This window comes from Solanum stenotomum, chromosome 7 (genome assembly GCF_019186545.1).
Source record: "Solanum stenotomum isolate F172 chromosome 7, ASM1918654v1, whole genome shotgun sequence".
NCBI classification, from domain to species: Eukaryota; Viridiplantae; Streptophyta; class Magnoliopsida; order Solanales; family Solanaceae; genus Solanum; species Solanum stenotomum.
This window is the reverse complement of record NC_064288.1, coordinates 41502730-41525760: the sequence shown is the minus strand read 5'-3', so window position 1 is coordinate 41525760 and position 23031 is coordinate 41502730. Positions and strand designations below refer to the sequence as shown.

Below are 23031 nucleotides of genomic sequence, written 5' to 3'. Positions count from 1 at the left end.
CAATTTGTGTTTAAAAAATAGTAATACTGATTACCAGAAACTTTGCAGAAATACGAAGTTACCAAAGTTTCCAATGAACTAGAGAAGAACATAAATTAATTAACAAAACTAAAATCTGTAAAAACGTACCAGAATCTGGAAAAACAGAAAAGGAAGATGATCAAGCCCACTGAATGCACAGTGTCGCCTTAAAAAAATTATTCCCCTCTAGTATCCGAGGTTTGATTTGGAATATGTCCTCCCAGGATAGAATGATCTCAATCACCAGTGTATTGATACCCAAAACTCTGATGTCAGCGAACCACTCAATGATAGTAAAGTACACAAAAAATATCTGTGCAGAAGAAGAACTCAGAATTTTTCGTAAGTAAAAAATCTGAAGAATCAGTGGTATTTATAGCCAAGATGCACTGATTCTGAAAGGTTGCAACCTTTCAGAAACCACATGACCATTCCAGAAAGTTTACAACCTTTCAAACGGTCATGGTTGTTCTTGAAAGTTACAACCTTTCAGAACAGTCATCTCCAACGACGGGAAATTCAAATTAAAATGGGAAAGTGTTTTAAATAAAACGGGTCGCGCGGATCCGAGTCGTGTCGAAACGTTTTGATTAATTAACTAAATAATTGAATCGTTTTGGCCATTTAATTTAATTAATTAAATAAATAATTAATTAAATAGTTAAAACAACCTTTGTCCAAAAAATAATCTCTCGATCGATCATTTTCCGAAGCCGAAGCCGAGCCGAGAGAGAGACGACAATGGCGCGAAGGGGGTCCCTCTTTCCAACCCTTTTAACAACTAATAGAAGTGTTTCTCTATTTAAACCCTTCTATTTTTTTTCCACCACCAATGAGGGAGAAATGCCATTTTTACTAAAGCATAAAAGAACTTTTCAAGTTCCTCTCTTTTTATCTTCACTCCATTTCTCATTAACTCTTGCTATATATCCAACAATCCCCCACATGAATGGGGAATGGTTATAACATAAGGAATGCATGGACGAGTGTGTACTTTACAAGCAAGGATCAATTGCATCTGGATAAGTAGGTTTCTCCTTGGACTTTCCATAGTGAACATATATCGGATATACTCGGTCAATCGGTAGATACGATATCTTTGAACCGTCGAGCTTTGGTGTATACCTAGACAACCATATGTCACACAATTAACCCTTTACCATTTATGGTTCTTATGGTTGTGTTCGTTTCAGCCATGAACACCTTCTGATTTCATGAGTGTATAGAGAATAGGCTTTTGACAAAAAAAATCTCTTTGAAGCGGCTTGCACTTCACATTCACATAAGTGATTTCTAATCGTGTCATCGCGTAGATACACTATTTGGTCAAATCTGCCAAACTTAGCAAATCATTAAAAACTTTAAGCTTTATTAACTCATTAACAAGCCTTAAAGTCTTAACCTTGTTCTTGAACATTGTCTTCATCATGAGAATGGATTGAGTTGATTGACAATGTCGAACCGTCAGTCACAACTTTGTTTTTCTCCTTGAATCTAGCTCTTCGGATCTCAAGTCTGCTAGATAGATTTACCTCCATATTGACTTGTCCTAAACCGTAAACTCATTCCTTTAGATGATCTTTCAACTCCCTTTCTCACTAGGCCTTTTGTTAGTGGATCTGACACATTATTATCGCTTGACTTCACATAGTCAATTGTGATAATTCCACTTGAGAGTAGTTGTCTTATGGTGTTATGTCTCCATCGTATACGATGAGACTTTTCGTTGTACATGACGCTCCTTGCCCTATCTATTGTTGCTTGACTATCTCAATGTATGCAAATAGGTCCCACAGGTTTGGGCCAGAATGGAATATCCTCTAGGAAATTTCGAAGCCATTCAGCTTCTTCATCGGCTTTATCTAAAGCAATAAATTCAGATTCTATTGTGAAGCAAGCGATACATATCTGTTTGGACGATTTCCAAGAGACTGTTCCTCTACCAAGTGTAAACACATAACCACTTGTGGATTTTACTTCATTTGACCCGGTGATCCAATTTGTATCACTATATCCTTCAATCACGGTAGAATATTTATTATAATGCAAAGCATAGTGTTGTGTATGTTTCAGATACCCCAACACACGTTTCATTGCCATCCAGTGAGTTTGATTAGAATTACTAGTGAACCGACTCAGTTTGCTAATAGCACATGCTATATCTGGTCGCGTACAATTCATAATATACATCAAACTTTCCAACACTCTGGCATATTCCAATTGGGAGTCACTTTCACCTTCATTCTTTTGAAATGTAAAGCTTAAATCAATTGGAATTTTGACAACATTGAAATTCAAGTACTTGAACTTATCCAATACTCTTTTAATAATGAGATTGAGATAATGCTAGTCCCTGAGGAGTTTTGAGAATCCTGATCCCTAAGATCAAATCAGCAACTCCTAAGTCCTTCATATCGAACTTGCTGGACAAGATGCGCTTAGTAGCATTTATATCATCAATATCTTTACTTATTATTAACATGCCATCAACATACATACAAACAATGACTTCATGATTCATAATGTTTTTAATGTAAACACAATTATCACATTCGTTAATCTTGAATCTATTTGCCAACATTGTTTGGTCAAATTTAGCATGCCATTGTTTGGGTGCTTGCTTAAGCCCATAAAGCGACTTCACAAGTCTGCACACTTTCTCTTCTTTACCAGGAACCACAAACCCTTCAGGTTGTTCCATGTAAATTTCTTCCTCCAACTCTCCATTTAAGAATGCTGTCTTTACATCCATCTGGTGGATTTTAAGATCATGCACTATCGCTAGTGCTATTAACATCCTAATTGATGGTATCCTTGTTACTGGAGAGTATGTATCAAAGTAGTCCAGACCTTTCTTTTGTCTGTATCCTTTGACTACAAGTCTAGCCTTATATTTGTCAATAGTCCCATCGGCTTTCATTTTCCTTTTTATAGATCCACTTTGATCCTAAAGGTTTATTTTCTGGAGGAAGATCAGCCAATTCCCAAGTATGATTATTTAAAATTGATTCGATCTCGCTATCGACTACTTCTTTCCAATAGATTGACTCAGACGAAGACATAGCTGCTTTAAATGTTGGAGGTTCATTTTCAAGCAAGAATTCCACAAAATCTGGTCCGAAAGAAGTGGATTTCCGTTGGCGATTACTACGCCTAGGATCCTCATTAGGTAGTGTATTTTCCATTGATTCTTCATGTGGTCGTTTAGGTCTTTTAATTGTCGACTCACATTCAATTTTATACGGATAAATGTGTTCAAAGAACTCAGCGTTATCTGACTCAATTACCGTATTCACATGAATTTCAGGATTATCAGATTTGTGAACCAAAAACTGACATGCTTGACTGTTCACAACATATCCAATAAATACACAATCCACTGTTTTGGGTCCAATTTTCACCCTCTTGGGTAAAGGAACCTCTACATTGGCTAGACATCCCCACACTTTGAAATATTTCAAGTTGGGTTTCCTTCTTTTCCAGAACTCATATGGAATCGATTGTGCTTTGCTACGGGGTACCCTATTGAGTATCTTGTTAGCCGTAAGGATCGCTTCTCCCCACAGGTTTCGTGGTGAACTAGAGTTGTGGTGTATTGCAGTAGTTTGATGAATAATACCATATTCCAAACATATCTCTGCTAAAGGAGATTCGTATTCTCCACCCCTATCACTCCGAATCACTTTTATCTTTAAATTCAATTGATTCTCCACTTCATTTTTGTATTGCTTAAATGCATTAATTACTTCATTCTTACTATTAAGCAAATATACATAACAAAATCGAGTGCAATCGTCAATAAAAGTTATAAAATACTTTTTCCCATCACGAGATGGTGTCGACTTCATATCGCATATATCTGTGTGAATTAAGTCTAAATGTTTTGAATTCCTGTCAACAGACTTGTAAGGATGTTTAACAAACTTACTTTCCACACAAATTTCGCATTTCGATTTATCGCATTTGAAATTAGGCAATACTTCTAAAGTAATCAATTTTCGTAAGACTTTGTAATTTACACGTCCCAAATGAGCATGCCATAAATCATTTGACTCCAATAAGTAAACAGAAGCAGAATTCTTATAAATACTGTCAACAACCATTACATTCAGTTTGAAGAGGCCCTCATTGAGGTAGCCATTTCCTAAGAACATCTCATTCTTACTTATTACAACTTTGTCACTAACTAGGACACACTTAAACTCGTTCTTAACGAGCAGTGGCAGAAACTAAATTCTTTCGAGTAGTAGGAACATGCAGAACGTTGTTCAAAGTCAACACCTTGCTAGATGTCATTTTCAACATTACTTTCCCAGTTCCTGCAATCCTAGTTGTTGTTGTTGTGTTCCCCATGAACAAATCTTCATCGAACTCAGCAGGAGTGTACGTTGCAAAGGCTTCTTTCGTAGAGCAAATATGTCGAGTGGCACCTGAGTCGAGAAACCACTTCTTGGGATTTCCAACTAAGTTGCACTCCGAGATTATTGCACAGAGGTCATCTGCATCTTCCATCTCTTCCACGATGTTTGCTTGACTTTTACCTTTGTCTTTGTCTTTGTCCTTCCTTGGAGCACGACAATCAAAAGACTTATGACCAGCCTTACCACATTTGTAACAGTTGCCCTTGAATTTCTTCTTGACCTGTTCTGACTTCTATCCGTTGGACTTCTTTCTCTTCTTGCCTTTGGTAGGAGCTTCTTCAACAATATTAACTCCAATTATTGTCGAACTCTTACGAGACTTCTTTTCGGCGGTTTTGTCATCTTCCTCAATCTTGAGCCGAATCACAAGATCTTCAAGCTTCATATCCTTACGTTTGTGCTTTAGATAATTCTTGAAGTCGTTCCACGAAGGAGGTAGCTTTTCGATCATTGCAACCACTTGAAAAGCTTCATTTACTAGCATATCCTCAGCAATCAGATAATGGAAAATAAGTTAAAGTTTCTGCACTTGTGATCCAATAGTTTTACTATCTGACATTTTATAGTCTAAAAACTTTGTGACCACAAACTTTTTCAAGCATGCCTCTTCTATCTTATATTTCTTCTCACGTGCATCCCATAATTCTTTTGAAGTTGTCATTGCACTATAGACATTATATAAGTCATCCTCTAAAGCACTCAGAATGTAACCCTTACATAGGAAATCTGCTTGTTTTCATGCTTCAATAATCATGAATTTTTCTTTGTCTGGCATTTCAGCAACATGCATCGGAATTTCTTCACTGGTAAATTTTTGTAGACCAAGAGTGGTAAGCCAGAAAAATACCCGTTGCTGCCATCCTTTGAAATTCACACCAAGGAATTTTCTCGGATTCTTTGCTGGTGGTACAGCAGTTCGGGTTGGTGCAGCAACAGCCACCGTAACATTATTGTTTCCCATTTCTGATAAACAAAAATTGATACGGACTTAGTAAGCAATAACTTAGATTGCAAACTTAATAGGAGTATAAATCCACCAAGGTTTTTGTCTCCTCCAGAAACACAAATTAAAAATAAATAATAATTTCCTTAAAATTGTTGCCAATCTATATTTAAAAAATAGTAATACTGATTACCAGAAACTTTGCAGAAACACGAAGTTACCAAAGTTTCCAATGAACTAGTGAAGAACAGAAATTAATTAACAAAACTAAAATCTGTAAAAACGTACCAGAATCTGGAAAAACAGAATAGGAAGAAGATCAAACCAACTGAATGCACAGTGCCCCCTTAAGGAAATTATTCCCCTCTAGTATCTGAGGTTTGATTTGGAATATATCATCCCAGGATAGAATGATCTCAATCACCAATGTATTGATACCCAAAACTCTGGTGTCAGCGAGCCACTCATTGGCAGTAAAGTACATGAAAAATATTTGTGCAAAAGAAGAAGAAGAAATTAAAATTTTTTGTAAGTAAAAAATCTGAAGAATCAGTGGTATTTATAGCCAAGATGCACTGGTTCTGAAAGGTTGCAACCTTTCAGAAACCACATGACCATTCCAGTAAGTTTGCAACTTTTCAAACAGTCATGGCTGTTCTTGAAAGTTGCAACCTTTCAGAACAGTCATCTCCAACGGCGGGAAATTCAAATGAACGTTTTGGTTAATTAACTAAATAATTGAAACATTTTGGCCATTTAATTTGATTAATTAAATAAATAATTAATTAAATAGTTAAAACAAACTTTGTCCAAAAAATAATCTCTCGATCGATCAAAGCCAAAGCCGAAGCCTAGCCGAGCGAGCGACGACGACGGCGCGAGGGAGGTCCCTCTTTCCAACCCTTTTAACAAATAATAGAAGTGTTTCTCTATTTAAACCCTTCTATTTTTCTTTCCACCACCAATGAGGGAGAAATGCCTTTTTTACTAAAGCATAAGAGAACTTTTCAAGTTCATCTCTTTTCATCTTCCCTTTATTTCCCATTAACTCTTGATATATACCCAAAATAAAAATATACTTGTCTGACAGAGATGACAAGTTTATTATTTAAACAGGGATATCAAGTATATAGATCAAATAATTATGTTTTGTTTCTCCAGTAGTTCCTTTTCAAGCAATTCTTGTGTTGCTTTCTTTTGTCCTTGTTCTTGTATTGTTATGTGCATATGTTTAGGTTCCTATGACGAACTAGTAGCTTTCCCCAACCATTGTTGAACCATACAGTATCTAAATTTCATTATTTGTGTTTATAAACATATTTATTTTTTGGTTCAGAAAATGAAAATTCCCTAAGCATAAAAAATGGATGGTAAATACACTAATCCCCAGTCTAGCGGGATATACTGATGAATTTATAAGTGGAATGGATGAATTTATTAAATTTGCTTGTAGTCAACAAGAGTATTTGTTTGAAAAAGTTATAAGGTGTCCTTTAAGCGTTGTAAAAATATGAAGCACTTGACACCCAATGAAGTTATTGTGCATGTTTTTCAAAAAGGATTCACACCAAGATAATGGTATTGGACGTCACATGGAGAGGAAGCTCCTTCAATTAATTTGAATGAACATATTTGTTCTGGTGATTCAAGTAGTCATCAAGAATGTGACTTTGACATGCCCTCAAAGCAGTCAATGTAACATTCTAGAAAAAAACTGTGAACATGTAAATAGATATAAAGGTATGATTGATGATGCTGCTGGTGTAGAATTTAGTTATCAAGTTGAACCCAATGTAGAAGAGTCTCCGAATATGGTGCTAGCAGATTTTACAAAATGTTGAATTCAGCTCAGAATCCCTTATGGCATAGATGCAAATATTCAGAATTGTCTGTGGTTGTTAGAATGAGGAGTTTTAAATATGAATACAATATGTCTCATAGTTGTTTTAATGCAATGACTCAATTACTGAAGGAGACAAGCTCTCCAGATAATAAGATACCTTTTGATTACTACCGAGCGAAGAAGCTAGTGTCGGGGCTTGGTCTAACTAGCCAAAAAATTGATTGTTGTGTTAATGGATGTATGCTATATTACAAGGCTAATAAAGAGATGACAGAATGTAAGTTTTGTAAAGAACCTCATTATAAAAAATGTGTGGGCAAGAAGGGTAAGAAAAAGATTCCACACAAGACAATGCATTACTTGCCACTTATTCCTAGACTTCAACGGTTATATGTTTTGAAAAGATCTGCTGAAGACATGAGGTGACACTATGAAAATCGCAGGGAAGAAGGTGTGTTATGCCACCTTTCGGATTGAGAATCATGGAAATTTTTTTATCAAACTTATCCAGGCTTTGATGTAGAGCCTAGAAATGTTAGGCTTGGTCTTTGTTCTGATGGTTTTACTCCTTTTGGCCAATCAGGATCATCATACTCTTGTTGGCCAGTGATTGTTACACCGTACAATCTTCCTCCTTATATTTGTATGACTGCCCCATAGATGTTCTTAACATTGATTATTCCAGGTCCTCATAATCCCAAAAAGAAAATTGATGTGTATCTTCAACTGTTTTCAACCGTTAATAGATGAATTACAATAGTTATGGAAGGATGGTGTAGTCACTTATGACATGTCCAAGAAATAGAATTTTCTCGTGCGAGCAGCATTAATGTGGACAATTAATGATTTTCTTGCTTATGGCATGCTGTCGGGATGGAGTACAACAGGTAAATTAGCTTACCCAATTTGTATGGATGAAATAAAAACTTTCAGTTTGAAAAATGGAAGAAAAGTTTCTTGGTTTGATTGTAACCGGCAATTCTTGTCTCTCAATCATGAATTTAGAAGAAACAAGAATGCTTTTTATAAAGGAAGAGAGAAAAAGTCTAGACCTCCTCCCAGGTTAACTGGAGAACAAGTGTGGGAAAAAATTAAAGGATTTCCTAAGATTACTGAATTTGGTCCGTGCAACTTTTACGGTTATGGAAAATCAAATAATTGGACCAAAAGAAGTATTTTTTGGGATCTGCCATATTGGAAGACCAATCTAGTTCGCCACAATCTTGATGTAATGCATATAGAAAAGAATGTCTTTGACAATATTTTTCATACAATCATGGATAACAGTGAGAGAACAAAGGATAATGAGAAGGCAAGAATGGACTTGAAAGAATATTGTCATCGAAGTGATTTACACTTGCAACAAAATGCTGATGGGAGATGGATTAAATCGAAAGCAAAGTTTACCTTAAATGACGACCAAAAGAAATATGTATGTGAGTGGGTTCATGAGCTAAAAATGCTGACTGATATGCTTCTAATTTGGGTAAATGTGTTGATAAGAAACATTTAAAGTGATTTGAAATGAAAAGTCATGACTGCCACATTTTTATTCAATGTCTTATTCTAGTAGCTTTTGGTGCACTTCCAAAACCAATCTGGAAGCCACTAACCGAACTCAGTCTATTCTTTAAAGACTTGTGCTCAACAGTATTGCGGGATAATCATTTAAGGCAAATGGAAGAAAAAATTCCATTAATCTTGTGTAAATTGCAACGAATATTTCCACCCGGTCTTTTTTATTCAATGGAGCACCTAATTATTCATTTGCCTTTTGAAGCAAGGGTTTGTGGTCCTGTTCAATACCGATGGATGTATTCATTTGAAAGGTATACCAATATATTTTAAGAATTTATTATTTTTCTCATCATTTTATTACATAATTTATTTATTTCATAATTTGATTGCAGGTTCCTAAACAAAATAAAGAAGACTATCAAAAACAAATCTAGAGTTGAAGGATCTATTTGCCAAGCATATTTGGCTCAAGAAATCTCATACTTTGCTTCCCATTATTTTGAATCTCATGTCCTATCTAGCAATAATAGAGTTGATCGCAATGATGATTTAATCACAAAAAATGCTACTCAACCAACTCTATCAGTCTTTAATCTTTCTGGACGAAGTTATGGAAAGAAAAAGGGCAATATTCAGTGGCTAGATGATAAAGAAGTTGTTGCAGCACAATTGCATGTTCTTATTAATTGTGATAAGGTTAAGCCTTTTCTCAAGTAAGTACCCACCATAGTGTACATATGATTATTATATTTAGGATAAAATTAATTTACTAATTTAATTAAGTGCAGTTTGTATGAAAAAGCCTTGAGAGATACTTACAATGATCTTACCGATGATATCATTGATAAGCAAATTGAAGCTGACTTTCCACGATGGTTCAAGGAACATGTATGAATTAATATAATCAGTTGTGAATAAAGAATATATCATTTGAAATGTATATCTGATATGATTTCTCTGTTTGATAGGTGAATAGTAAATCCACAAGAGATCTGATAAGATTCTTATTTGCAAATTTTAGCAATGAGACCATTGAAACAGGCATGGTCTTGGCCTGTTTATTTCACGAATGGATACAAATTTCACACTACTTCTTGGGGTGAAGGAAAAAGTACATATAACAGTGGGGTGTGTGTCAGTGGCACTGGACAAGATGGTAGAATAAGTGAATACTATAGTGTTCTTAAGGAAAGTATCGAATTAGAATGGCCAATGGCACCATTTATGAAGTTAGTTTTATTTTACTGTGATTGGTTTGATACCTCTAAACACGGCATGAAAGTTGATATCCATTTTGGTATTGTTGAAGTTCGAAAAAGGGGAAGATATTCTAAATTTGACCCTTTCATCTTTCCCCAAACAGCAACTCACGTTTATTATGCAAGTCATCCTGAAAACAAAGGAGATACAACTGATTGGTGGGTAGTTATAAAGACAAAGCCAAGAGGAGTTGTGGACAAAAGATATCATCTGGAAGTTGCTTACCAAGAGGAGCAATCGCATGTTAGTGCAAGTATAGAGGATGATCTAATTGATTGCTTACGAGATGACCAAGTTGAAGGTGAAGAGATACATGGAAGTAATTTTCAACCAGTTGTCAGTGAAAATGAAGCTGAAGATAAGGAGACAACAAATGAAGAAGAGAAAGATGAGGAAGGGGAAATAAGTGAAAAGGAAGAATTTTTTGATAGTGATGATTCACAAGATCACTTTCAAACCCAAGAACAGGATACATAGGATGATTGAGAATATTAGTTTGTCTATTTGTTTGTTTAATTACAGTACTATATTCTAGTTTATAGAATAGTGATTTTTATATTACTATGACCAAAATATTTCTTGCATTAGTTACCATCTATTATCTGTTAAGTTGAACAAAAATATTTCTTGCATTACTTTGTCTTGTCTTCATTGGTTTTATTATCACTATGTTTGTTCATGTGTTATTTATTGGTTACATTACTAATACATTATTTTATTGTTCTTTGTTTGTTGCAGATGTCAGGTGCAAGATCTAAGAGAGTAAGACAGCCTAACAGTAAGAGAAAGATTAAGAAAAAGAAAGACACGTTAAGTAGAGTGACAAACAGTTCAACTGCCTACCATAATTCCATCATGAGCCCTCCAATCTCATATCGGTTCACTTCATGTCAATGAATCTTCAATGCATCAACCTAATCTTGAAGTGAATCAATCTCTACCTTATAACTCTAAATATCGACCTCCCATAATCCATCACGATTCCTCTATTCTCAAACTGGTTCACTCCATGTAAACGCGCCTCCTTTGCCTCAACCTAGTCTCGAGGCCAATCGATCTCAACCTCATAACACTGAATCTCAAACTCAATCTAATTAGTCCCAACATATAAATCAAGAATTTGAACAATTGATGTCACCACCGACCAATACGACTCCAGTCACCTCATCTAGTACAGTTGGCAATGGGGACAATGATCATCAAATCTGGATTGTACCTGAAGAGGATGGGTAATAAGATTAACCTTTAATAATACATTTGCTTAGCTGAATTGATTATCTGTTTATATGTTCGATAACTACTGTATTTTATATAGGTTTGATCCTCACAAGATAGTAATTAAAGGCATTGCTAGTTGCATTCGTAGTAAATTTGAATATGCTAAACCCTTATGGAAGAAGTTTCTAGAATCTACTCATGATATGTGGTTTGAGGAATTCAAGGTAAGGACACTATACACATATGATTACATCAAGTCATATGATTTTGATATTAACCTGAGTTACTGCTTATTGCCTTCACTGATTTGAGGGTTGGTAGTACTAGAAGTAACCCCTGTTGTTGGTAGTACTAGATTGGTAGTACCAGATGTGAGGGTTGGTAGTACTAGAAGTAACCCCTGTTAGACTCCCTGGTAATGTCCATCTTCTCTTTATTGCTTGAAGTACACTATATTTTAGAATAAAAGGATTATTTGTTTGTGTTATATCAGATAAGAGCTTGTTTCTGCATCTGTTCCAATTGAAATTTAATGATATTGATTCTAGCTTCGAAAAACATTGTTTTGGTCCATTTGTTACCTATTGGTCATTGTTGGTAAAATATATTTGCTTTTTTAGTGTTTACTGTGACTTAGTGTAGGTCTAAAGTGTGCTTATTTTTGTTATAAGATGGCTGTATTGGTAAAATATATTTGCTTTGTGTTGATACATGTCTAAATCAGCACGTTTCTCTTTTCCTTTTGTCTCTTTATTAATGTATGCTAAGTGAATCAACATGGTACTAAGGCTTATTATAATGTTTTGTTTTGTTTGCTCCCTCATGTTATTCAATTTCAAGGAATAGAAGTGTCAGATTCCTAAAATAATTTATCATGAATTGTGTCCCTTTATCCCTTTATTGTTGAGTGGCAGTAGTTTCGTGTTTAAGTCCTGTTGGACTCCCTGGTAATGTCCCAAACTCTCTTATTTGAATCAAAGTCAATGTTGCAAGCCACTTCTTGTATTAGCTTGAATTGTTTGTATATTGTTGGTCTTGAATCTTTCTATTTGATATCACTATATTTTCTGATATATCTACTCAATTACATTTTTCATAAAACTTCTCGCATCTTTATTTTGTTTTCTCACTTTTAGCTAGTTTTACTCTCTATCTTGATATATTGAAGATATGGGTCACTGAATTTCTGTGGATAGTCTCAGTGTGGTATGTCTGTTGTTTCACTTGCTTTGTGTCTTGCTATTTTGTTATCGTGTTTTCCTTGCCTCAAAAACTTCTTTTTTGAGCGAAGGGTCTATTAGAGACAACCTCTCTACCCCACAATGGTAGGGTAAGGTCTTTGTATTTTGTATGCTCCCAAGATCCCACTTGTGTGACTACACTGAGTATGTTGTTGTTGTAGTGGTCTCAGGGTTGCAGAGCTTGATGTTTCATAGATATTTTTGGACATGAAAACTTTAGTACTTTTAAAGGGTTATTGCAATTGAGGAATTCTTAGAAGTCCTTCATGGTACTCGGTTAAGGTTCACAATAGAATTATTAGTGCATGTTGTTTGATACACAATTTCATTCGAAGAGAGATGGAAGCTGACCCCATAGATGTGGAAATGGAATTCCACATGGAGAATCAACATGAACATGAAAATATTAATACAATTGAAGCATCTGATGAGTGGAAGCACTTGGAGGGATGAACTAGCTCAGTCTATGTGGAATGAAAGATTGGGAAATCAATCTTTATATTTTAAACTATGTGGTCACTTTTGGTGTGCTTATGCACTTTTGTTTTTGGTTTTCCGTTCACTGTAAAATGTAATAGCTTTTATTATTTTGTGAAAACGAATGGTCAATCTTTTGTATGGCTCACATTGTTGTTTGTACAGACAAATAGTGAATCTCAACGTATATCTATTATTTTAAAATATAAGTAGTGAATTTGTATATATGTCTTCACATTATCTTTTTCCCAGATCAATCAAGTTGTATTACAATATATTGGGTTATAATTGACATAATTTACTAGTAAGTTGTAACTTAGTATTACTTGTGATTTCATTTATAATTTTACAGATTGAAATGTCTAGTTCTACTGCTGCAACATCTAACACGTCCAAAAGGAGGGCAAGAAAATCAATAGCTTCATCTCGAAGGGTATGGACTCCAAAAGAGGAACTTACTCTTGTAGATGGATTAAAAGAATTGTGTGTTAATGGTTGGAGAGGAGATAATGGAACCTTTAGACATGGATATTTAATGGAATTGGAACACTACATGAATTCTCATCATCCTAACTTTGGATTGGAATCTCTACCACATGTTGATTCTAAAATAAGAGCATGGAAAAAGAGTTATGCAACCATATCATTACTAAAAGGTCGAAGTGGTTTAGGATTCCAATATAGTGATGGAATTATCTTAGTTGATGATCCAAAAGCTTGGGATGACTTGATAAAGGTGATTTATATTTTTTTAAGATCATCAGGGAATTGGTACTTATATTTTCTCTTGGTGAATGGATCTCTGTCTTTGGAATATTGTCAGTTACTTCATGTACTTATTCTTTATTTTCTTAGGTTGATCCAAATGCCAAGTCAATGGACTTAAGAAAATGCCAATTATTTGCTGACTGGAAAGAGATATTTGGCAAGGATAGAGCTACTGGAGAGTTTGCCGAAGGGCAAGAAGATACTGTTGAAGAAATAGAAAGAATTGAAGCTCAAGAAATTACTAATGGCATGTCTGTGGGATTTCCTATTGTTGTTGTCGAAGTAGATGATCCTTCAGACACAAGAGAAGATCAAACTGCTCAAGAGGAACCTAATGTATCAACTGGAGCAACACAAAGTCCATTTACTGCTCAAGTTGAACCTAATGAATCAACTGGAGCAGCACAAAGTTCATTTACAACTCAAAAAGGTGAAACCCACCAATCTCAGAAACAAGGTAATAATTTTAAAGCATCGTCTTCTAAAGTCAATGAAAAAGGTAGATGCAAAAAAAGAAGAACAGTTGAAGATGATAATGAGACTGTTCTTAAAGGTTTGATGGAGGTGATGAAACAATTCACTGAAAGTCATGATAAGAGATTGACTTTTTTAATTGACAAGCTAGGAAAGCGTAATCTATCTGAGATTCGTGGTAAGATATTTTCTATTATTGGATCCTCTACATTTGAAATATACAACTCAGATGAACGAGTCAAGGCAGCAATGGGAATTACTCAAGATATAAAGAGGAAGGAATTCTTCTTAACCATTAGTGAACTTGAATGTCACAGTATGATATGGATGATTATTAATGATAAGCTTTAAATGACTGAATGGTTTTTGTGTAGCTATTTTGTAAGGGCTAACCATAATAGGATTTTTTGTTACCTAGTAGAATGTCCACAAATGTACATATATGTGAATGTTGTGGGCTTAAAGTAGGTTGTTTTTGTATAACAAATACATGATTAAGTTCAACATTAGTGTTTTTGTAAGTAGCCAACTTAGATGCTCTTCAGATTGCTTAAAACGCTGACCCAAACGATAAGTTCATCATCTTCTCCAAGGTGTTTTTAATTCCTTCTTCTCCGAGACTGTATTGGACTTTTCTTTTCTCGCAGACTATTCAGCAGTTGGAGTAATCACAAAGGTCCAGTCAGAAATACAAAGTACTTAGATGTTATTATCTCAACTAATTATATGTTATTGGGGCGGTTATTCAACTTTTAAAGCTTGGTATTTGTCATGGAAGGATAATGTTACAAAAATAGGAGACTTCTTTTGAAAAAATATGTAATTGTATGTCTCTGTTGTATGTGCCAGCTTTTGTAATTCAACGATGAATTATGTAAGTTTCATTCAGTTTAAATGAAGATGTGTCTAATATTTTAACAATGAATTATGTGTGAGTGAGTTCTTTCCTCGTGAATGCTTTCTCCTTTAGATTAATCTGTATAGTCACGTAGTTGAGGTGCTCTAAAATAAAGAATATCACATCATTAAGAAAGCACTACCAAGTTGGAAGTGGCAGGCAAACTATAGTAATTGTCATAAAAAACAGGGATTTGGATCCTTTGAATTGATAGTTAGTGAAAGTAGCATACTAACATTTTCAAGAGCAACTAATGCACTGTCAGTCAATATTCTTGGTAAAATGTGACCAGATGAAAATTACATCAGCTCTGTTAGCTCCTGAAGGTCATTTTTAGTCTAGTAGGATGGTTGGTTTGAGTTTCGAGGCTTCTATTTTGAGTTTGTGCAATTAGGCGTTTTAACTTGGAAATTTAGTCAAAGTTCTACTTCAGTTAATATTCTTGGTAAAACATGATCAGATGAGAATTCCGTTAGCGCGGTTAGATCCTGAAGATTATTTTTGGTCTAGTTGGATTTCGAGGCTTCCATTTTGAGTTTGTGCAATTAGGCGTTTTAACTTGGAAATTTAGTCAAAGTTCGACTCAACTCAATATTCTTGGTAAAACGTGATCGAATGAGAATTCTGTCAACACGGTTAGATCCGGAAGTTCATTTTTGGTCTAGTAGGATGGTTGGTTTGGGTTTTGAGGCTTCCATTTTGAGTTTGTGCAATTAGGCGTTTTAACTTGGAAATTTAGTCTAAGTTCTACTTCAGTCAATATTCTCGGTAAAACGTGATCGGATGAGAATTCCGTCAGCGCGGTTAGATATGGAAAGTCATTTTTGGTCTAGTAAGATTGTTGTTTTGGGTTTTGAGGCTTCCATTTTGAGTTTGTGCAATTAGGCGTTTTAACTTGGAAATTTAGTCAAAGTTCGACTTCAGTCAATATTTTTGGTAAAGCGTGATCGGATGTGAATTTCGTTAGCGCTGTTAGATACGAAAGGTCATTTTTTGTCTAGTAGGATGGTTGGTTTGGGTTTCGAGGCTTCCATTTTGAGTTTGTGCAATTAGGCGTTTTAACTTGGAAATTTAGTCAAAGTTTGACTCAACTCAATATTCTTGGTAAAACATGATCGGATGAGACTTCCGTCAGCGTGGTTAGATCCATAAGGTCATTTGTGGTCTAGTAGGATGGCTGGTTTGAGTTTCTAGGCTTCCATTTTGAGTTTGTGCAATTAGGCATTTTAACTTGGAAATTGAGTCAAAGTTCGACTTCAGTCAATATTCTTGGTAAAATGTGATCGGATGAGAATTCTGTTAGTGTGGTTAGATCCGGAAGGTTATTATTGGTCTAGTAGGATGGTTGGTTTGGGTTTCGAGGCTTCCATTTTTAGTGTGCGCAATTAGGCATTTTAACTTGGAAATTTAGTCATAGTTCGACTCAACTCAATATTCTTGGTAAAATGTGATCGAATGAGAATTCCGTCAGCTTGGTTAGATCTGTAAGGTAATTTTTTGTCTAGTAGGATGGTTGGTTTAGGTTTCGAGGCTTCCATTTTGAGTTTGTGCAATTAGGCGTTTTAACTTGTAAATTTAGTCAAAGTTTGACTCAACTCAATATTCTTGGTAAAACGTCATCGGATGAGAATTCCATCAGGGTGGTTAGATCCGTAAGGTCATTTTTGGTCTAGTAGGATGGTTGGTTTGGGTTTCGAGGCTTCCATTTTGAGTTTGTGCAATTAGGCGCTTTAACTTGGAAATTTAGTCAAAGTTCGACTCAACTCAATATTCTTGGTAAAACGTGATCGGATGAGAATTCCATCAGCGCGGTTAGATCCGTAAGATCATTTTTATTCTAGTAGGATGGCTGGTTCGGTTTTCGAGGCTTTCATTTTTAGTTTGTGCAATTAGGCGTTTTAACTGTGATGTTTTGGCCAAATGGTTTTCCAACTGTTGTCAAATCCGCCAAGCCTATTAGTGTCATTAGTTGCTCAAAGTCTAACTTTAGAATTCATAACAAGATTACCATTCAATTGTTATTCACTCCTTAGAATTGCATTAATCTTCCTTTACTAACCAAAGGACGGATGGATTTATTAGCTCGAATGTTGACCATTTCAATTTTGTATGGTAGATAGATAGTTGTAACTCTTCATCAATTCTAATTAAATACAATCAAATAAATTATATGCCTTTTTATCGATCTAAAATTTCATTATCTTCTAAGATGCAGATCTTGAAGAACGCTCAATCTAAATTCTTTCTTTGAGGTTAGAATCTTTTGAAATCTTAACCTTTTCTTATGCTTTCTTGTTCTTCTTATCATATTGTTTTTTTTCTCTTGTAAATGTGGTGAGAGACAAATGCAACATAGGTGAAAATAAGTTGGCATTCCATCCAAAATAAGGGTATATATGTCCAATAGTATAATGGTAAGGGCATATACGACCCAATAGTATAACGAATGATATATTTAAACCATTTTTGAAAGTACAGGGGTACATTTAACCCTTTTCCCTTTTTTTTTGGGTAGAAATCATGCTTTTTTATAACTTTTTTTAAAAAAAAAATGATCTCATTTTATTTTGGTAAAATTCTACTGTTATGTTTCTCTATAATACTAGGTCTTATGTTGTACATTGATGTTTTTTCCCCTTAAATATGAACATACAAGTTCATTTTTCGAGTGTTTAAAAATAAAAATAAATTTCTCGCAATATCATTACTGAAAATTATAACAAAAGATTACATGTAAAGAAGGGTAAATCTAAATACTTATTACACATAATTAAACAAGTCAATGTAATAACATTTTTGTCAATGTCATCACTTATTTACGTAATATATTCTTTTTGTATAGGAAATTTAATCTATTGACACATGCACTTAATTAAAAAAGAGTAAATCAAAATTGTAGCATAAATCGTGTTCAAAGTAAGAATTAGCCAAAATGAGGAAAAACTCGAATGAAGTTCAAGCATATCAAGTGGTTTTCAAGTTCTCTATAGTAAGCCCTAACAAGCAAAACAAGAACCACCACACACCTTAAATCCTTATTACATAAGCAACTAATGATTCATATTGAGTAATGTTTTGAGCATATAAAACCACACTAAGCTCAAAGTAACTAATTAATTTCAAGTTGCTCCTGCCAAATTGGACAAGTTGGTAGAGACTTCCATCATATCTGGCGTTCATTTGGATCCTCATTCAAACATTTTACTGCTTAGTCTGTGATGCCATTAGCAAGCTCATCATTATCTTGCAGAATTGATTCATTCACTATTGATCTTTTTCCTCCTTGGAGTTCCTTAAGAATCCAGTGGTGGATTGCCATCTTCTTCTCTATACCAATGTAGCTATTGCCAATCAACTCCACAGGTAGAATACCAAATATGTAAACATCAACTATTAAATTCTGAATACCTACAATAACATGCAGGATCATGTAATGTTAGTTATTTATTACACGAAAAAAAAGAACAATTTTACACATCCAAAGATCAGGATAGATCATTGCAATTCAAGATTTAGAAAATATCCAATGAAATTTTTAAAGTACAATGTGAATAAATAAAAGTCATTTGTCCATCCTCTATCACTAACAAAAGGTAATAGAATAGAGATAGATACTGATGATTGAGAACAAAACCACAACAGATCCAACGTTGTGTTGTTGAGGCTTATTTAAGGCTTGCATAAGCCGAGCTCAGAACAACTTAGGGAGGGTGCTTCACCTCACTTAAACTCTGGTTAAGTATATGCAGGGTGAGCTAAGGTGTGTGACCCATTGCCCATGAGTATTATCTTGAATAAACTGGTGGCACCTATAAATAAATATAACCAACAAAAGAAGTTACCTTTTTTTTCTTACATTACATATATGTTTGTACTTGTTTTCTTAATAAAGCCCACACCTCAATTTCACTTAAAGCCCTAATAGATCTGGAGTGTTTTATTAAAAGCTTTTCACCTTCAAATGAAAGAACAAAGGAAATGACAATAGAAAACTGATTCCAGATATCCTTGAGTACCAACCTCCGCCTGCTATATTCCAGATATTTCGGGTGTCTCTAGGACCATGAATACAACCAAGAAACTCACACCAAATTAATACTACAGATACAACTAATGAAAGAAGCAATGAAGAAATGGTTGAACCTAGAACATTGACCAATAGAGCAAGAATATTTGCAAGGATATCAATTTGTCCAGAGCGACAAGAGAATGAGGAAAGTACAACATAATTACACGCAATATTGTATTTTATGACATTAAGCTAAACAAATCAGAAAGAAGTGTAAAACATATATTAAAGAGAACGAGAGGCATCTCAAACTGCAAAAAATCTAGGTTGAATAAAAGGGGAAAAATCATGTATCTAAAATGCCGAAGAGATCCTTTCCTCTTCCATTCATTTAAGGCAGTACCTGCAATCCTTCTATCTAGATTTAGCCATAGCCACAGGCATTCTAGATTGGGTTGTTGCCCAATCTTTCCCTTTTCTCATGCATTTTTTTATGCGAGAGAAGGCGAATATAATAAATGAATTCACACCTTGAAACTTGTAGCTAGCAAATTCAGAAGTCACTAACTTGGAATTTGGATTATGATTTATTTATTTATTTGGAAACATTTGTGTCATCTTCATGGATTCTATACCTAAATGGTTAAGGTTAAAATCAAGTGATTCTCCCGTCAATCTAGCACCTCCGGCAACGTTTACAACACCCTCTCCTCCTCCCTTCTAATCTGATCCATTTCTCTTTCATTAACCCTCTCCTCTGTTCTTATTTTCTGCATTCTTTTTCTTTAACCAAACTTTATCGAAACACATCCATCTCTCTCAGCAGCTACCTTTTCTAACTTTTGCTTTTGCACGTTTATGAAGTACTAAAAGAAGCATTATCTTAGTGTTGTATAAATAAACGCAATCCAATTTTTGCTAATTAAAACAAATTGTCACTCATCGATGCATTGGTCAATAGAAAATACAGGGACAAAAGGTTCCCATCTTCTACAAGTCAGATTTGCTGTTTTTCTTGAAGGATTGGTAACATATAGCATTCAGAGATTAGCTGGTTCAAACAAACAGTTTAAAAGATAGAAGTGCCCCTGACTATAAATTTCTTCACCACAAAGTTCACTAAAAGTATAGACATTGAAGTAAATAAGACAATAGACACACCATATCTAGCCTCTGGAGGTTCTCGAATAGCATGATAAGGCAAGGGACCCCAATTATCTTCATTCGTGACTAGAGTAAGGAAACCAAAGTCGAATACTTTAATGTTGAAGTCCTGCGAGCCAAATTGAACAGTAACTTGTAAAACACCAATACGTAAGGAGGTCCAAAAGGAATGAAGATATTAATTAAGTTGTTACGTTGTCAATCATTATGTCTTTTGGTCTGACAGTACCAAATGCATATCGCCTCTCATGAAACCAGGCGAAGAGGCTTGCAAGTTGAGTGGCCACCTTCATTCTAGCATTCCATCCAATTGATTGCCTGCCCAAGGAACAGATGATACGTTAAAAGCTAGAAAATTTGGTCGCAGGTGAAAATTCCTTTACTAGAAGAATAAAGGTTGGTTGACAAAACTTGTGTTGGCATTTCATCATACACTAGTGCAAGTATATGCTGAAAACAGAAGTCCTTTAACTTCATCAAACATGGATGTCGGTCTTCACGCGTTAGTATTTCAAGCTCGTTCTGCAAATTAAATTTTCCAGATAGGTTAGGGAAAAAATAAAAAAAATGAGATGGAACAAATTAAACATACACAAAATCTATCCGGATGGTCAGCATAAAAGGGGAACTGTGGAACAAAAAAATCCCATGTTTTGATAGCAGCATTGCCTTGATGATCTGCAAACAATCTACCGTACATAGTGTGGATCAAACATTGGGATCGGAAAAATTTTAGGGTCATATTTTCCAAATCCTTAAAGCTGTAAGGCATCGCATCCCCACGGGTGACAGTTTCATTATCCAAAGAGATCTGCAAACAGAAATAATCCTTTGGAATGAAATTACAATAGACGAGATTGAAGAACATATATATAAAAAGAATAAATATACGAATAACTGAGAGACTTGCTCAAGGCGTTCTCGAATGTGGAAGAGCTAAGCATAAACGAATCAACCAACATACGATAACTGTCTTTCCATTTCGACTCATAATAGTTGTGCTTTTGATAGAAATACGGTGAATGTGTCCAATACTTGAATTCCTTCTTCAGCTTTTCCACGCTATCCATTGATTCCATGCATGGAAGATAATGGTTCTTCCGATTTGCCCTACACCCCTAAAGCTGATTATGCTTCCTTCCTTTTCCTTTTTTTTCCTTCTTCTACATTATTAGTATACGTACCCGCGCATTGAGCGGATATTTTAAAATATAATAATTTTTAAATTTTTGAATAACTAAATACGAATTATTATTGAGTAACAAAAGTGCAAGTATAATCATATATAATGTTTTAATTTTACATATACAAATAATGCTAACAAAATTTTACCCTAATTTATGTGTAATAAGGGTATGTTCATCAAAGACTCAAAACATTATTCTAACAACTTCTCCTTCTTCTAATACGATAAAGATTAATAGCATATGTAGCGTGTGTTGAATTGTTATATTTGTGCTATTTAATTAAATTTTTAAGTTCATATATAAATCTAAAACCTAGTATTAAAAATATTAACTCTATTTTTAGCTAAATTCTAAATATAATGTACAAAGCATGTTGCAACCTCTACACACTATTCTCTCGTTTTATCCTGCAAACTAAGTTAAGACTTTTTTCATTTTTTCAAATATAATTTAATAAAATTAGGATGTACAAAATAATGAATTTCAATGATCAATTAAAAAAAAGATATTATAATCAAATTAATATATACCACATAAAAATAAATTATCAAATTATATACCACATAAAAATAAATTGTGAGCAAAACAAAAATTGAAAGATGAAAAAAACGAATCATCTTCTATTACTTTGATTTACTATCAGTCTCTTATTTTATATGATAATGCAATAATATCAATGATAAAAATAAAAATTTTGAAAATGAAAATATGAAATAGCACTTTGCAAGTCAGTATTCATTTTATGAAAATTTTCCCAATATGTTAGGTTGCTAAAGAAATAAAAATTACACCACAAAATTAAATTTTATTGTTTAACTATTCCTTTATTAATGTTTGATTTTTCTTCTTTTTTTCGTTAATTGTTTTATTTTTATTTATTTTGTATCATGACATTCTTTAATTTATTTTGTAATCAAATAGTCACGCGATAAGAATTTACCGTTTTTATTTTCTATAATATTGCTCTTTAAATTTTTTAAAAAAAAGTCTTCATCCAAAAGAAAAGTAGATTTAATAGTTTAAACTTTGAAATGCTTTATTATGAAATGTTCAAATGTATGTGTACGACTATCCAATATTAAAGCAAATATAGATATTTATTAACACTTTCTCGTCTATTAAGTTTAAAATAATAAAAGTAAACTTATATATATATATATATATATATAGAGAGAGAGAGAGAGAGAGAGATAGATAGATAGAGATAGATAGATAGATAGATAGATATATGCCTAATATTTTAAAGACATTTGCCAAATCTATATATATTTATATTTATATATATTAGAAGAGAGAATTTCAAAGGTTGCTTATTGGTCATTCAATTGGCAAGTGGGGATATTTTTGTCAGTCCAACTTCTCAAAGTGATGAGTATTGCATAGAAAAAATTGTACTATGACCCTTATTATTTGGACCTTCTTAACATCTTTAGAAAAAATCCTACACTTTTCTACTAAATTACATATTATGCCTTCTATCATTGAGTATAGTGGGGTCCATTTAATTTTACAATTGACACATATACAATGATAACTTTATTGAGTTTCTATATATTTCCATTTTTATTCTCTACATATTAAATTGTTTA

At 34.0% G+C, this 23031-nt stretch overlaps 2 protein-coding genes across 2 annotated transcripts; one reads left to right on the top strand and one right to left on the bottom strand.

Moving 5' to 3' along the window:
- The first annotated feature begins 8760 nt into the window (after positions 1 to 8760).
- LOC125869906 (uncharacterized) lies at positions 8761 to 14535 on the top strand. The gene is made up of 5 exons (XM_049550306.1): positions 8761 to 9057; positions 9139 to 9459; positions 11322 to 11448; positions 13295 to 13678; positions 13798 to 14535. The coding sequence occupies exons 1-5, from the start codon at positions 8906 to 8908 to the stop codon at positions 14533 to 14535; spliced, it is 1722 nt and encodes a 573-aa protein (XP_049406263.1). The 5' UTR covers positions 8761 to 8905.
- Positions 14536 to 18290: 3755 nt separating this feature from the next.
- Positions 18291 to 20955, bottom strand: LOC125869905 (lysM domain receptor-like kinase 10). Its single transcript, XM_049550304.1, has 5 exons — positions 20848 to 20955; positions 20689 to 20777; positions 20450 to 20573; positions 20253 to 20364; positions 18291 to 18490 (listed from the first exon to the last, which is right to left on the bottom strand). The coding sequence occupies exons 1-5, from the start codon at positions 20953 to 20955 to the stop codon at positions 18291 to 18293; spliced, it is 633 nt and encodes a 210-aa protein (XP_049406261.1).
- Positions 20956 to 23031: the final 2076 nt, after the last annotated feature.

Coding starts and splice junctions, on each gene's coding strand:
- LOC125869905 (XM_049550304.1), bottom strand. CDS start 20,955: ATGTACGGTAGATTGTTTGCAGATCATCAAGGCAATGCTGCTATCAAA. Junction 20,778..20,847: donor ACCATCCGGATAGATTTTGT/GTATGTTTAATT, acceptor TTTAATTTGCAG/AACGAGCTTGAAATACTAAC. Junction 20,365..20,449: donor AAGACATAATGATTGACAAC/GTAACAACTTAA, acceptor TTTGGCTCGCAG/GACTTCAACATTAAAGTATT.
- LOC125869906 (XM_049550306.1), top strand. CDS start 8,906: ATGGAAGAAAAAATTCCATTAATCTTGTGTAAATTGCAACGAATATTT. Junction 9,058..9,138: donor TGGATGTATTCATTTGAAAG/GTATACCAATAT, acceptor ATTTGATTGCAG/GTTCCTAAACAAAATAAAGA. Junction 11,449..13,294: donor TGTGGTTTGAGGAATTCAAG/GTAAGGACACTA, acceptor ATAATTTTACAG/ATTGAAATGTCTAGTTCTAC.